This window comes from Brienomyrus brachyistius, unplaced genomic scaffold (assembly GCF_023856365.1).
Source record: "Brienomyrus brachyistius isolate T26 unplaced genomic scaffold, BBRACH_0.4 scaffold62, whole genome shotgun sequence".
NCBI classification, from domain to species: domain Eukaryota; kingdom Metazoa; phylum Chordata; class Actinopteri; order Osteoglossiformes; family Mormyridae; genus Brienomyrus; species Brienomyrus brachyistius.
Window position 1 is genome coordinate 726,682 of NW_026042337.1, and position 16,844 is coordinate 743,525.

General features: G+C 46.4%; 1 protein-coding gene across 2 annotated transcripts; it reads right to left on the bottom strand.

Annotated features, from left to right (window-relative positions):
- Positions 1–10,918: 10,918 nt before the first annotated feature.
- Positions 10,919–16,541, bottom strand: LOC125725197 (small ubiquitin-related modifier 1-like). Of its 2 annotated transcripts, none has more exons than XM_049001911.1 (5): positions 16,461–16,541; positions 12,865–12,939; positions 12,629–12,706; positions 12,463–12,534; positions 10,919–12,331 (listed from the first exon to the last, which is right to left on the bottom strand). In XM_049001911.1, the coding sequence occupies exons 1-5, from the start codon at positions 16,509–16,511 to the stop codon at positions 12,263–12,265; spliced, it is 345 nt and encodes a 114-aa protein (XP_048857868.1). In that variant the 5' UTR covers positions 16,512–16,541; the 3' UTR covers positions 10,919–12,262. The 2 variants fall into 2 exon arrangements, with proteins under 2 accessions (XP_048857868.1, XP_048857869.1); XM_049001912.1 differs by lacking the exon at positions 16,461–16,541 and adding an exon at positions 14,289–14,423.
- Between the last annotated feature and the right edge of the window lie 303 nt (positions 16,542–16,844).

Sequence of the window (16,844 nt, forward strand, 5' to 3'; positions counted from 1 at the left end):
AGATAAATTAAATTAACAGGCAAACTGTTATCGAGGGGTCAGTTTGGGGAAATAGACAAATCATTTGTTGTTTTCACTTTGCTACGGGCTGCTGTTGTTTTCTTAGCCTCTCGCGAGGTTTGGCCAGGTTGCATTCTCTATGACAGTATCTTACCCCACAAAAAACACACGAGCAGTAACGTAATTATAATGCTTCTTCAGTTTTCTGCGGTAAACTTTGCCAACTGGAATGCGGCTTCTTTGGAATATTTAGTTTGTCTTGTTCTTGAGGCTGTCGAGAGCGGAATCAGCCGTACAGTATTAGCTTCATGGGGACCAGAAGCTACTTAAATGCTTTCCAGTCAAGAATTCAATTAGATGGGTTTCTGCTCATCTGTGAAGCAAAGTACTTGCTGGAATTTGATGAAGTGAGTCTGTGTTTTGGATGAATGGTTTTTCTGGGGCACACACTCGGGGGTCTGGGGGGAGGGGGGGGGTCTGCGGTTGGGTGCGTTTGGATGGGAATAATCATATATGTACGTTATTGACTTTCATGAAGGTCGCTTTTTATTGCTTTGTTATTCTTAAATCTCTGTTTTCCACTACTGTGGCCTTTCAGAGGAAAGTTGTTATATTCCTCCTCCCCGGCCCGACACTGAAGGTACCCTCCAAATGCCCGGAAACATGACCCCCCTCCCCCACCCTAAGCAGTCCTATTTGGCCCTGCCCTGTGACCTGGAGTCGCCCTTAGGGACGTGGGATGCTTGAGGGATTTGAGATCCAGGGTCAGTCAGTTCACCTGCAGGCCTGAGGGAGTCTTAGTCAGATTATCTTACACTCTGAGCCGAGCAGTGGGCATCCGCTGCTTAATTAATAACAAAAACATGTGAAATAGACCGGAGAACAGCATTCCCAGGTAATTAAATTAAAGGGTGAATAAAAATTTGCCCCAACCTTTTTCTGCCATCCCTGCAGTATTTGCGATTCACAAATAAACTTTATGAATAAACACTTCAGAACTTGAGCTCGCATTGTTGCTGCTGTGGTGAGAGAGAGTGAGGCTGATTAGCAGAGTGGTTTATTTAAGGAGAGCTGAGATTGTTCTCTTGCCACTGGGCTGGTTGGTGTCAGTAATAATGGGGATCACAGGATGACATAAAAATCTGAATAAAAAGAAAATGAAAATATAATCACTTTATGTTTTTGGTTTAATTTTTTTGAAATGTGCTCCAGACAGTGAACAGCATGCCGTCTCTGTACAGGTGGATCTTCACAGTAACATATCCTGATGAATAAATAAAACCATGGGCAGAGTTTATGAGGGTTGGGGGCAGTGCCCCCACAGTCGCCTGATTCGAAATTGCAGTTAATTGGCAAGACCAGTGTTGTGCTGTGTTCCACACTGGCATTGTGCACCTCTGCATAAGCGGTGCATTGGTACCTTATAGGCAGACAAAATATAGGTTATGTGTGTATCAGATATGTGCATTAACATGTGTGTATCAGATATGTGCATTAACACTTAAGGTTTCCCTCACACCCCCCCCCCCCCCCCCCCCCAGGTGCACCGATGGATAAAACCCATAAATATTTCTGCCCTCTGCCTGAACCCAACACACTAAATGGATGGCTGACCCTAGTGTGCGGTTTCAGGGGCCTCTGGGCCTTCCGCAGTATGCCACGGTACCACAGCAGCAGGCCACGGTACCACAGCAGCAGGCCACGGTACCACAGCAGCAGGCCACGGTACCACAGCAGCAGGCCACGGTATCACAGCAGCAGGCCACGGTACCACAGCAGCAGGCCACTGTACCACAGCAGCAGGCCACGGCACCACAGCAGTAGGCCACGGTACCACAGCAGCAGGCCACGGCACCACAGCAGCAGGCCACGGCACCACAGCAGCAGGCCACGGTACCACAGCAGCAGGCCACGGTACCACAGCAGCAGGCCACGGCACCACAGCAGCAGGCCACGGTACCACAGCAGCAGGCCACGGTACCACAGCGGCAGGCCACGGTACCACAGCAGCAGGCCACGGTACCACAGCAGCAGGCCACGGCACCACAGCAGCAGGCCACGGCACCACAGCAGCAGGCCACGGCACCACAGCAGTAGGCCACAGGACCCGCACTGCTGCTCAGGAGGACAGAAGCTTGCATGGGGCAACAGGAGGTGTCACAATTAGGGATCAATATACTTTGCTGTTGTACCCTTGAGCAAGATATTTTACTGGAGCTTCTTCAGTAACAAGGCCATAAAAAGGTATAGAAATTGTGACTGTGCACCTCGTCAATTCATCTCTGTTATAAAATCCTGAAAAAGGTGTTTCCATAGGGGTCCATTACCATTGGCCTTTCCACAGGTGAGAGCTGCAGATCCCTTTTCTTGGAATAGAAGCAGATTTCTGTGATGCCCCCCCCCCCCCCCGGCCCCAGATCATGCAGCATAGCCTGAGGTGCCCTGTCACCTTCCTTTCGGACAGGGAGTTGGGGAGGGGCATCTTTATCCAGCCTTGTCAGCTCAAACAAAGAGCTCCTTCCCTGTGGTGTCCTCAAGCTCACAGAAGCTCCATTCAGACATGAAGCTGCTGCTTTCTGAAGGATCCGCTGAACTTCCTGCCCGGACACAGGATGATTTATTTGTCGGAAATCCTTTTGTTGGCACAAACATTTCAGTACGCTCACATTCAAGAAATGGCAAAGTAAACAACAAATCAGTCTTCACTAACTTTACAGGGTTTTCTTTTGTCAAGATGGATACCTATTCAAGCTATTTGTGTCCCAGGTCACAGTCAGCTGTAAAATTTTGTATTTATAACCCCAGTAATTTAAGAGATTGGAATCACCAACGAACACTGGATGTTAAAAACCCTGGGGATGCTGCACTCCAGGCGTAACCTTGGCTGCTCCAATAAGTAAGAGGACATCTAGCGGGACTGGACCACAAACCCGGCACATTTCTTTGGTTTCAGTCATATGCTGAGCGAATAGGTCATGCCGAGTTCTGCGCAGTGAATAATCACTTTGTTAGCGACATCCAGGAAAAGTCAAAGACATTGAAACTATGAGAAATGTGTCCCTCATACATACATCAAAGCCAACCGTGATTAATATCTCCTAGGTTCACATGGTCAAATGCGGTCATGTTCTCGCTCAGTCCCAGGGAGTCAGAAAGCTGTTCGCCATGGAAGAGACGAGCGTGATTTACTACAGTCCAACGTGTTATTGCCGCAACCACAACACCGCATCGCTGACTCGCATCGGCAGGGACTGTCAGTCCTGCTTACGTTTCGTGGAGAAGCGGAACGATATGTGAGAGTAGTGGTTTGGCCGTAGAGTGCCGGTACAGCACCCGGGGCCCTGAAAAGATGAAGCTGTGAGATGAGGCGGCGTGGAGGCATCAAGAGTCCAGTCCCCAGAACGCATTCAGCGGTGTGGGGGGGGGGGCACTGGGGGACAGCACAGCTGGCCCCTGCCTCACTTATTCCAGGCTGGATGGGATGTGTGTGTATATTTCTCAACAAAACAGTGCTGGCTGCTAGATTCCAATTCTCGCCAAATGCTTTGACATTAAAGAGAACGTTTATTCCAAACTTTTAAATATGAGGTGAATACATTTCGAAAATATGTGACATTGAGTGTAGAAAGCGACCATCATGCACTGGGGCTCTGGCAATAATCTGCAGCCCTTACTGTGTTTGTGTTTATTTCAGGCAGGTAGAGCTCCTGGGGGGGAGCTTTGGGCCCCACACCCACGAGCAGCGAGGTGGGGGCAGTTAGCATGGGCCGGCTGCTGGTGGACGGGCCACTTCTGGGCCCTGCGGCAGCCCGTGGGGCCACAACCGAGGTCACACCTGCTGGGGGGGGGTCACCGTCGATATCCCCCTTAGGAGGAGCGGAAGAGTGCACAGGAACTCCCCCCACCCGTCACCCAACAGGATCCCTGGGGTTGAATGGGCCTTTTCAACATGTTACAGTGAATGGTAATCCGATAGTGGGGGGGGGGGATCTGTGCTGAGGATGGAAGGCTATATAATGCTCCACTGGAGCTTATGACCCCCACCTACCCCACCCCATATGCCCTGTTCAGTGTCAATCAGGACGTGGACCAGCAATAGAAACCTCACTTGATATCTTGATTGGGGGCCCTCAACCTTGCTGCGCAGGTGCATGCTCACCACAGCGTGGTCTAGCGCCCCCATATGGCAGCAAAGAGGCTGTTCCAGGACACATACCTCCTTAAGCTGTCCCCGGGACCACTGTGACCTTCATGCGAGGGCATTCCTATTTCACAGAAAGATGCTTATTGCCTCTGTACAGGTCACATGACCAGCCCCGTCACATGACCCTTACAGCCACAGGTCAGTCGGAAAGCAGCTTCTGAATGGTTAGAGATTTCAGGGAATTCCGACATGAGCGAAAGGGGGAACCTTAGCTCAGGGGAGACGGGATCAGCAGCGAGGGGGAGGAGGATTTATGTGGAAAATTCCCGTCGCAGAGCAGGTCTGGGGATGTCCTGAAGGCCGTCAACCGATTGGACTGTAGGACCAGGAGAGAGAACGTGCCCGTCTCACACAGACAGCTCACCCCTTCCTTAGATTAAGATCAAATATAGTATCAGTTTAGTGTCAGTGTAGTAAGGATCTCGGCTAGGATGTAACATAAAACATCCATCCATCCATTTTCCAAACCGCTTATCCTACTGGGTCGCGGGAGGTCCGGAGCCTATCCCGGAAGCAATGGGCACGAGGCAGGGAACAACCCAGGATGGGGGCCAGCCCATCGCAGGGCACACTCACACACCATTCACTCACACATGAACACCTATGGGCAATTTAGCAACTCCAATTAACCTCAGCATGTTTTTGGACCGTGGGGGGAAACCGGAGTACCCGGAGGAAACCCCACGACGACATGGGGAGAACATGCAAACTCCGCACACATGTGACCCAGGCGGAGACTCGAACCCGGGTCCCAGAGGTGTGAGGCAACAGCGCTAACCACTGCATCACCATGCCGCCCCTAACATAAAACATAAGAGCTTTTAATTCAAAGACAAATGATTTAATTGTCTGTATGCAGAATATCTCCACAAAAAAGTCCATCTGTTTAAATGGGTGAGATAACAGCATCACCTATGATAAAGAAAAGACGACTAAACGTGAGAGACCGAGACATGGTGCATGTGTTCATGTCCCAGAAGACCAGCTTACCGTATGACATAGTCTGATTGACCTGCTAATCCGCTTTATCTGTGTATTTTTTTGTTTGCTGTAAACACTTGTGATCGGTGTGAACCGCGCGTGTGCCAGTGTGTTTAAAGTGCCTTTAGGTGAGTGTTTCAGCAGCCAGTCTAGCACGAGGGACCTTCATTATGCATTTTTATCAAGTGATGTAACATGTTTAAAGAGTACAGCTTGATTTATAACAGTGGCACTGTGTATGTGGGTCATGTACAGGTTACATTGTGGGAACCAGTTGTCCCTGCTGTGTTATAAAAACCTATTATTTTAACATTGTGGGGACATTTTTTTCAATCCCCACAAGGGGAAACTCAACTTCATAAAAATCTGTGAATGCAATCAAAAAACCAAGAAAACTAAAACTCTTGTATTTTGTTTGGTTACTTATGGTTAAGGTTAGGGTTAGGGGTGTCATTGGTGGGATGAGGGTTATGTCCATAGTGGAGAGTGTATATGAATACAAAGATGTGTGTGTGTCTGTGTGTGTGTCTGTGTGTGTGTGTGTGTGTGTGTGTCTGTGTGTGTCTGTGTGTGTGTGTGTGTGTCTGTGTGTGTCTGTGTGTGTGTGTGTGTGTGTGTGTGTGTGTCTGTGTGTGCGTGTGTGTGTCTGTTTGTGTGTGTGTGTCTGTGTGTGTGTGTGTGTGTGTGTGTGTGTGGCATTTGCTGAGACTAGCTTCTTGTCTTGTTCACTGTCGCATAAAAACACCAACTACACACACACACACACACTCACACACATACTCGTAAATCTTACATAAGCAGGACACACACACACACACACAGACACACAGACACGCACACATTCAGAGACCTTTTCCCTCACATTAAGCACTCTCCCTTTCCCTCGCACAGTCTGCCGGCCACGCCCCCTGCCCCTCCCCCCCGGCCACACATCTGGTTGCGTTTTACTGTACTGAGGCATCCCAGACAGAGAAACCCGACCCCACGGGCTGGGAGCTGATCCAGACCCAGGAGTTTAGGACTGACAGGGACTGTGTTTTCTCAGCCTGAGCCCTCGATCTGCTTTGTTTCCTTTACTCTCGCACCAGCCCCGAACCCAACCCCAGCTCCGCCAGCTGCCCTCTGCATCCGTCCTTTTGTCCCCAGTCACAGGCCTTGGGGAGCTGTGCTTTTTGCACATAGATTCCTTCGGTGCGGGGCTGTGCTCCAACGACCTCGCAAGGCCTGACTCCGAGTTACCCCTGAATCAAAACCTCTCTTGTCCGTCACTGTGAATCTGTCTGCTCCGGAGCCTATTTCTCACTGGCTAAAAGATACAGGAATTGTTTTTTTCATTAAACGTATTTATGTCATTGTGGAGAAGGTCTATGGATCTCCAATGAAAGAATCAGCTGTATTCTTACAGAAAGCTACTCTCAACCTTGAGAAATCAGTCTTATGTTTGTCTGGATCCCTGTTAAATTGAGTTTATCCGTTTTAAAAAATGCGATGTACACATACAGCCCAGAAAACGTCCTGTTCACATGAAAATCTGCCTGGTAATTTTCCCTCTGGTGCTCAAATTCAGCAAAGCGGGTTGAATGTAGGTTTGATATATGTACTATAACAGAGGGTGAGGACTCTGGATGGATAAATCCGTAAAGGAAGTGATTTTTTCTTTTTCCCTTTACTCGGTCTGGAATGAATTAATAATGTACTGAAGTACAGCGCATAAAAAGACAAAAATGACATTCTGTTCTACTTAATCTGAGGCATTACAACATGAAGAATTACAGTTTCTGACAGTGAGCTTGAGAGCTGCGAGCATGGCCGCCACTGGGCTGGGCAGGACGTCCCGGCCACGGTCCGGTTCACATGCTGCCGTGCATGTGTGGGACCCCGGCTGTGTGGCGGACGAATTAAAGAATGAACCAAGTTCATAAATTGTCCTTGGCCAAACAAAAGGTGATATCGTTGCTGTCGCCGTTGTTGTGTCTTGGCTGTGAAATAATTCAGTTCCCATCATATGGGAATGTAATGCCCAGTGGGGGTGGGGAGGGGTATTTTGGGGGGGGGCGATCAGAGGAGAGTAGGGGGGGAGGTTTCGCTCGGAGTGAGCGCATTTCCTAAAGAATGTTGAACGCAGACCCGCTCAGTCCTCTAGAGACGGCCACCGCCACAGAGAAACGGGATCCCCGAGCCAGGAATGGGGGGGGCGGCTTGCGATTCCCTTCTATCGACCCTGTGCAACTTCAAAGGGGTCCTGGAAGCCATTAAAACGGACAGACCCGCCAGAAAATAAACTATGCACCATTCCTGTAGAAGATGCAGAAGAATGTGCCCCCTGCACTCCCCCACCTCGACCCAAACAGGCTGGGACTTTGTTCCGGCTTGGGCCCTGATCCGTGCAGCGAATGCTCATAAAAGCACAGGGGCCCGCACAGGGGCCTGCACAGGGGCCTGCACAGGGGCCCGCCTCGCCCCCACTGCCGGCCTGTAGAGACGCTCCCCAGAGACCCACCCCAGGCTCTCCGGAGACACCGCGTGGTCACTGACGCGACGCTGTTTCATCATGGAAAAACATTGGCCACAACGCTCAGCCAGCCTGGGGATGTCAGGGCATGTGCGTGCATGCGTGCGCCAAAATGCATTATTTCCTTCCACGGTAATGAAAACATGAAATACCTGCAGCGGATGTTATATATCCAAGCACATCTGTTACAATAGTCACCGAGTCCAGCCGCTCCGTTTCTTCCTGTCTCCTACTTAGCTTAGGCCGACTTTTGGCTGAGAAACTTTAAGATAACAGTAGAAAACTTATTCCACCTGCATGTTTGTTTTGTGTTGTTTCATCACAGTGATTTCCAGATGCACAGGACTGTGCTTCTGAAAAAAAAGCTGTTAGTGAAAGTTTAACAGATGCGTGCTGATAGTGACCTCTGGTGGAAACAATCTGTACTGCACCCAGTGGCAGAGTAGGGGGGCAGCATGGCTGTGCAGTAGTTAGTACTGTTGTCTCCCACCTGTGTGTGGAGTATCCGTGTTCTCCCTGTATTTTGGGGGGTTTCCTGTAGTCCAAAAGCATGCTGAGACTAACAGGATTCACCAAATTGCTCATAGGCAATTTTTCTGTCTTTCTGACACTTGCATGAGAAATCAGATAGCAAATCTATATCATTCCATTATAAACCTAAAATTTCTGGATAATACAAATAATATAAATATAAATCAATATAATTTCAGATTAATAATGATCTGTTCCAGTCTCCCTACCCTAAACATTGACTGTTTTAGGGACAGCATCACACTTCAGGCTTTCGTCACTAACATGTCACTTTGGACAAAAGCCTCTGATTAGCAGAATTTGGGATCCAGTGGATCCATCAGGACTAGACTAGTGGGCGGAATCATATTCAGGGAAGAATGACAGTGGGCTTCTGCTCCACTTCTGGTTTGCTGGCTCTCCTCTGAATCTGGCGTCTTGTTCTCAGATATGGGGGGGACTCAACTGCTGTGTGTGATCAGAAGGTTGCTGGATCAAATCCTGGGGCCAGGAGAGTAATTTGACAGTGGGGCATCTAAGCAAGGCTCTAAATCCCTAATTACACCTGGGACTGTCTGACCCCGTTTTCTCAAAGATGTCACTTTGAATAAAAGCACCTGCTAAATACATGAAATGTAAATGAATCGGGACATTAAAGAAGGTGAATGGACTCCATAATGCCCGTGTAAAACTGGTCAGCAGGAAAAGGATCAAATTCATGGCATTTTTATGCAGGATATATTTTCATGTGAGCTAGTTTGCTATTACTTACTTCCTCTGCACTAAACCTCCACATCACCCATGACTTTCTTGAAATGTCAAAGCAAAGAACTACCGTACCAGTAAGGAGAGTCATTTCCCATCATGCCACGGGCCCAGTCAGACTAGGCTTTTATTGTAATTTAAAAAGTACTTAAAATCCACTCACCGTGACACTCTCCGTCTCTCTGCTAAGTGCCTTCTCCCAGTGACACAACACCGTCATTGTCAAGAGCGACCTGCAGGGTCAAAGGTCAGAGCAAAGTGCCAACTGTGTGGAGCGGGGACTTGATCGGGTGACTCAGTGAACTTCAGCGTACTCGCCTGAGACAGGCTGCGGAGGATGAGGCTGGAATTGTGCCATCTTTAAAGAACTAACAAATGAAATAAGGGTGGGAATGTCTGCTCTCTAATATCTATCTTCTTTTTTTCAAAAAAAAAAAATGAATTCTTGGAGAATTCAACCTAACGTGGTGCAGGGGACATACACCTTAGTGTTGATGTTGAGTTAATGAAAGATTTACATCGGAATTTAAACTGGACGAATGAAATAGGTGGCATTTGGTGAGCCCTCCATCTTTCATCATTGTGTACCACAGTTGGAAGGTTAAAGAGAAGATATATGAAAGTCAAATACGATGGGAGTAGATGTTGGAGTGTGTATGATCTGACTGCTCCACGCCTGGGCTCACCTGTCCCACCCCCTAGAAAAGGGACACTGATAATGTAATCTCTCTCCCCCTCTTTCTACCTTCCTTCTCATGTGACTCTGATTCCAAAGATGGGGTTGATTTTCAGTCCGATGAACAGGTCAGGGGGGGTGAGGTCTGGATGTAAGGCTTCAGGGACTCCCTGACTTAATTAACATCCTGCCTAATTACCCCCAGCATTCCTCCCTCTACACCATCTCGCACTCCGCTTTGATCATGGCTCACGTTTCAGCTCAGGCCCCTGTCCACTCCCCACTCACGTGGGAAACGAAAGCAGAGATCGGCCAGATGAATGGCGTTTCACTTTTCCTCTGTTTCATTAGTTACCTCCATTAGTATCTCCACCCCTCTGTCTCTCTAGTGCTCCACCCATTCTGGGATATACTGCTGCGGGCAGCACAGAACTTCTGTTTGTTTTTCTGCGCTAATCTTTAAAATCAGACAGCAGGACCGCAGTGAGCCAGAGCAACAGGGAGTGGAGGCGAAAACTGGATACTGAGACGGCTGATGACCCTGACAAGCAGCACTCAGGCCTGGTAGGAATTAGGAAGTGACTGAGTCAGTTCTGTTAGGTATTCATGAGCCGTGAGTTTCTGTTTAATGGTTTTACTCATGTGTAGCATGGCGGCACAGTGGAGTTTGGAGTTAGCATGGAGTTTGCATGTTCTCCCGGCTCTCCTCCGGGTACTCCGGTTTCCCCCCACAGTCCAAAAACATGCTGAGGTTAATTGGAGTTACCAAATTGCCCATAGGTGTGCATGTATGAATGAACCCTGCGATGGGTTGGTGCCCCTTGGGCCCTTAGCCTCTGCGATGGGCTCCAGACGCCCTGTAACCCTGAGTATGACAAGCGGTGAAAGTGGATGGATGGATGTAGTTTCCCCATTTGAGTGTGTCTCTTGCTACCACTACTCCTCCCACACCGCAAGCGCCCCCCCCCCCCCCCCCCAAGGCTGGTTTAGCACCAATTATCTCCAGAGCAATGCCTCAGTGCACACATGAACTGGTCCACATGTAGCTCATTACGCTGAGACAGGCGTTTCTGCAACATGCAAGCAAACACCACGTACATCAGTGTTTAACCAGTCCCTGGCTACCTAACATGCACTCGTACGCAACAGAAAGCACATAACTTTCATTTTTACCTTCGAGTGACCGAAAGGAATATCCCAAAAATACTGCAAATAACATTAGAAGGGAGTATTAAAACAAAATAATAAAATAGCAGAGAAAGCAAGGAGGCCCTTTTTGTACAATGTTTTATTGGAAAAACAAATAAAATTAAGAAAAAAAAAAAAAAAAAAGCTGTTATACAGCCTCAAGCCATCCAGAGAAATTTCCCCTCACTGCAAGAGAAGTCGTGTACAATGACATCATCACTGTGCACCATCGCCGGCACTCCGGCGAGGCGATATATGCTAACACAGTGGGGTGCTGCCGTTCCTGACCCGGTACCGCAAACAGAGGATTTCCGGCATAACTTTGATTATCTCAGAAGCCCGGAAGCAGCGAGATGAGTCAAGTCCTTTAACTAAAAAGAGCCAAGTGTGTATGAACCGTATTAATATGGGATGTAAGACACTGCATCAGGAAAATGAAGTTTGCTAAGTAATGAACTTGGGGACAGTGTACCAGTATAAATATAAAAAATTTCCTAAAAATATTTACTGGGACAGTAATTTAGCTTTTCCTCTACATCTTACACAATTTACCTTCTCTACACATTTGCCAGATCGCATACGTTCAGTCAAGTTTCCATATATCAAGGAAATTCATTCTGTGATCAAAGGTTTTAAATCGGACTGGAGGGGGAGCTGTTCAATAATGGGAATGTGTGAAGCAAAGTTTGTATAATGAAGGATGGGGGGGGAGTTATAGACCTGTGCTGCGTCCTTCCTGAACGAGATGCTAAGAGGCTGCATTGGTCTGAAGAGGGTCTTTGCCATTTTTGTCTGGGGGGGCTTCCCCTGAATCACAGTCTGGGGCTCCGCTCCTCAGCCATTCTGGGCATCTTAGAACACAGCGGCGACCCAGCGGGAGACGATCCGATTCCCCCCCTTCAAGGAATAACATCCCCTCACTTCGTTGCCGATGTGTCTCCTAGCAAACGGTTGGCCACTTTTTTTTCAGTACACTGTATTCTGGGGGAAGGAAGGGGAAGGAGGGAGAGAGAGCGAGTGAAAGAGCAAGACTGAAAGAAAGAGAGGGGGGGAGAGAGAGAGAGAGAGAGAAAGAGAGAGAGGGGGAGAAAGAGCAAGACTGAAAGAGAGAGAGGGAGAGAGAGAGAGAGAGAGAGAGAGAGAGAGAGAGCGAGCGAGCGAAAGAGCAAGACTGAAAGAGAGAGAGGGGGGAGAGAGAGAGAGAGAGAGAGAGAAAGAGAGAGAGAGAAAGAGAGAGAGCACTAGAGGGGAATTCAGAACTTCCTGGTGTTTCTTCATCACCTTCACACGGGCAGCAGCTCGCCGGAACCACCATGATTTGAAGTTGGATGCTTTCAGCCGCTTTTTAGCAAGAAGGTCACAAAAAAGCAACAACGACAACAAAAAAATATATTAAAAAAAATAAGACGGAGGAAATATCGAAAGCCTAGATACTGCAGAGTCCACCAGTCTGTTCCTGATACACTTCAATGACATCCTCGTCCTCCATTCCCAGCTGAAACCAAGGACGAAGAGTGGGTTATGAACATCATATTCGCTTAATATTCTTATTTTGCTATAAAACTTGGAAAAAAAAGAGATTACAAAATTTCAAAGGAATTGGCAGGTTGAGATAAGACTAGGCACCTCTTTCGGGGTTTGGTTGTCTGCAATTCTCTGTCCTTCGAATAAAAACCTTAGAGAATTCATGGGAACACCCTAGAAAGAAAACAAAATTATATTTATATTCAGAAGAGTGATGAATTCTGGGCTAACTGGGAGTAATGGTGAAAAGAACCCTGGTCACGTTTACCTGTCTCTGGCTGTATGATTCCTTTAACTTCTTCAGGTGTGTCGTCATCTTCACCTTGAAGTGAATTTCGCTGTTATCCTGAGGAATGGAAGAAAAAGCAAACACAGGGGTCACATGTGACCGAGCCCTAATGACACTCCTGTTCCTGCAAGACCAACCCACACCTACATACTGCAGCAGAACATTATCCTTACATTCAGTCTGTGCTCCGCCCTGTCACCCCACCCCCATCTTACCTGACCAATCACCTTCAGCTTGATGTACTCCCCATCCTTTCTGTCCCCTGCATCCTGGCTTGATGGTTTTGTCTCCTGCAATGATGGAGGAGTTATTCGCATGTGGAAGCATCACACATCAGAGGCTGTGTTTTCGGAACCATAGTCACCACTCCTAAGATTTGCATATGCACTGAACTGCCATAACACCCTGCAAAGCTCACAAGGGACTTCCAGTTTTGCTATTATCTATTACGTAAAAGGCTTTGAAGCCTACAGCATCTATAGCATGTTCCAGACAGCATGACATTCAATTTCCTACTTAGTCATACACAAACACTTACTGCAGCTTAACTGATGTTTCACGCATAACCATCTAAGCACCCTGAGGTGGCATGTGTGGGGGTAATTCATATTGGCTCCTCCATCATACCAGCATAAAATTAGAATATAGAACACTAACATGCACAGGTCCTCCTACATTACTTCTGGACTTATTTATGTAAAGATGAACAATAATCACACGTTTCCAATGACACATTATGAATGTGAACGCTGGTGAGCGTTTCTATAGCTCCACCATCACCTCAGCCCTGCTGCCTCCAAACGGGAGATCCGGCCTCCTGTCTTACGTATGCCTGTCTGCATCTCCAGTTTGGACACGGAGATACTCTTCACCCCGTCCTAATCTCTGTTTCGAACCTTTCAAAATGCTATAACATCTCAATTTATCCAATTCAATCCAAATATATTAAATCTGCGGTTTCACTTATATTTTAATATTCAAGAATACACGTCATGCCGTATACCTGAAACGGGAAACAAGGGCAGGGGAAAAACACCCGCATCTGAGAATGAAGCCTTTGTACGCACAACCATCTACCTCGGATTTCTCATAAGCATGCATCTACAGGCCTCCTTAGTACATCCCACATCCAACGAAACTGAGGTTAAAACGAAGCCACAATGCTGCGTTTCTTTAACCCTGCAGATCCGCACGGAGGACATCCCCAGCCACTTTAACGGTACATGGCAAGCTGGGCTGCTTAAACTTCTGTACAGCGCTACACAGAAAGGCACCGTTTCCATGTGCATTTGTCTTCTAGATAAAGATCAGGGCAGAGTGATACTCCATCGGCACAGACCCAGCTACGGACTAACCAGACAGGATGTGTATTACCAGCTTCTCATAACCGAGCAGCCAGTGTGAGGAATTACACGGTGTATGACAGGAGTGCATCGATATTTCGCCAACCAGCAGTGATTAACAGAGTGCACACTAGTACAAAGCAGAAAGCACCATTACCGCTTAGCACTCCAAACATGCTCCGGATTTCACAAACACAAACAGCGAGCCAGACTGGCAAGTGCAATCTCGACTCGGCCTCGATCCTAAAGCCCCTCAACTATCGTTTCCTGACCGTTTTGAAGCAGGTCACACTTACCGTATCTGACATGGTATTTAGTTTGGAGGTAAAACGTTTCGATTCACTTTTGTTTCAATATAGATGTATTGTGTATTCTTTCTGAGTCTGCACTAAGCAAAAACAGGGTCTGACCTCATTTGTATGGGGCGGGACTTCCGGAGTCTTATGTTACCTCATTGGCCAGCTTGCTCGCCATTTGAAGAAAAAAATAAAAGAGAGGAACGAACCTCTAACCAATCAAAGGTACGATGTGCTCTGACGAGCGTGACGACGCTTGACTGACTGCTGTAGTTCACATGGGATAGACTGATGGAGGTTTTGAGTCGCTGATTAAAAGCTCAGGCAGATAAAACATTTTTTGACAGAATGCGAAAGAGGTACAGTATTCAGAAATCGCTAAGCAGTAATTACGGTAAATGTTAAAAGTGTAAAAAAAAATGTAAAAAATTTTAGCATCACATTATTGCAAAGTAAGAGAAAATATCGATTTAGACAGATCGTGTGCTTAGAATATTTCAGCATCCTTTGGTTGTATCTCCGTCCGTCGGCAACAGTTCGATTTAAATTTTACGTGACTCATGGGTGTTTTACTATATTTGAAAAGAAAAGTAAATTATTTTAATTGACAATATTATTATATGTATTATAATGCTCTTTCGTAATAACATGTGATTTTTCTAATAATACTGAAGGTACACAAAGCCTTTTCAAAAAATAGAGGACAGATAAATAGATAGGTGGTCCTCTTGACGTTTCCACTGGAGAAATCAGACCATGTTACATTATTCAAGTTAAAGTCTTACCAAGGGTATAATCTATAATCATATCAGCAAAGGGCCCCTGTGTATACAGGATTTTAAGGAAACCTTTAGGTCAGCTGTCCAAACCTAGGTGTGAGGTCTCTTTAGTCAATCAGTCTTCTAATTGGTAATCTAACTAGGGATAATCTAACCTTCTGAATAAGATTGGCCAGCCCTGGAGTGCCCCTTTGTTTGACCCTACCAAGATGGCGACTTCTTGCGGCTACAGGACCCCAAGGCCACACTCAGGAGCGGCACATTATTGCCTGTATATGGCACGAATATGCATTGATACGCAGAAGTGGAAAAAATGCTTCAGATTTGATGGATCACTGTTAAATAAAATACAGAAAATAATTACTGTTTAAAATGTTGGTGCTGTTTGAGACAGCAGCCGACTTTGCAGTTTTTGCGGTGAGTAGTTCTATTGATAGTCATTAAATTACCAAAAACAATGCTAACTTAATAATTTAGGTCCAGGTATATGATAGCAAAGGTAAAGTTTGACTAATTTATGGTTATTATTATATGAGGATTCCCGTCTGGTTTAATGGCAGTGCCTATTAAGAACTTGTTAAAGGAAGGCCTCATCTCCATTGTCGCACCTCTGCATTTTGCATTTGTGTATTGCAATGAGACGCAACACCAGAAAATGTTTTTCCAAGCAATTTCTGCAGTATTGTGGCAATACATATTACAAACAAGTTCCTTTGAGTAATGGAAATGTGAGAGAGAGTATGTAAATGCCAGCAGAAGGAAATATTCCCTTATTTCTACTTCGAGGATGTTAATGTAAAAAAGTTTGGAGATCGCTAAAAATATTGGTATTGACAATTCAGAACTATCACGATATTGATAGGGACATGTCCCCATACCCAGATCTACGCCCTAGTGCATATCCGACGTACTTGTTCATAACTGCATTGTCAAAGAATGTAACTGAATCTAATCCAACCAGACTGATTAGATGTTAAATTATGGTTAGAAGTTGGAAACAACAACTACATCACACAGTGGTTGCGTAACAATGTTTGTTTGTTTGTTCGTTCGTTCCACTAAACTGCAGTATGAATAGGACATCAACAACTGATGTGCAATCTAAGAGATTTTAATGCATTTTGAAAAGTCTGACGTTTACCCTTGACTTTCGTATAATAAATTTATCTGATTCTGGCGAGAAGGTGAATATTTACCTAGTTTTGTTTTTATTCAGCGTGAAACGCTGCGAAGTTCCAGAACATGACAGAAGCTTTAGCTTGTAGCAGCAAATGACACAGCATTTTGGTAATATCATAAACCCCCGTCCCTTCTTAGCTGCCTCTGTACTCATGGGGGGAAGCTCGGTAAGAGTCTGAAGAAGGTTCTGGGGGGGAAAAAAACACATTCTTACGGAAGTGCATGAAGCGCTCGTCGCCAGCGATGCCAAGCTTGGGGGAGTCATCAGAGTGGGTTGATCACTGCGTGGGATGCTAACCAGCAAGCAGCTGCGTTTCCTTTTATATGCAGTGTTGTCGTCGTCTTTAAATTCGCTAAACCGTTGCATGCATGATAAGTGCCTGATCTGGCTTAATTGGGGACATAAAGTAGCAGCTTTTCAAATAATGTTAAAAAATAAATAAATAAACCTGGCACTTACATTTGGCACTCTTTAATTTATTATTTTTTTTTTTGTTAAAGGCAACGGAAACATGTGAGGCTTCGTCCACCTCGAGAATATTAGATACTTCCTATCTTATTTTGTATAACTTTTCCGTCCCTTGCAGGACAAGTTTAA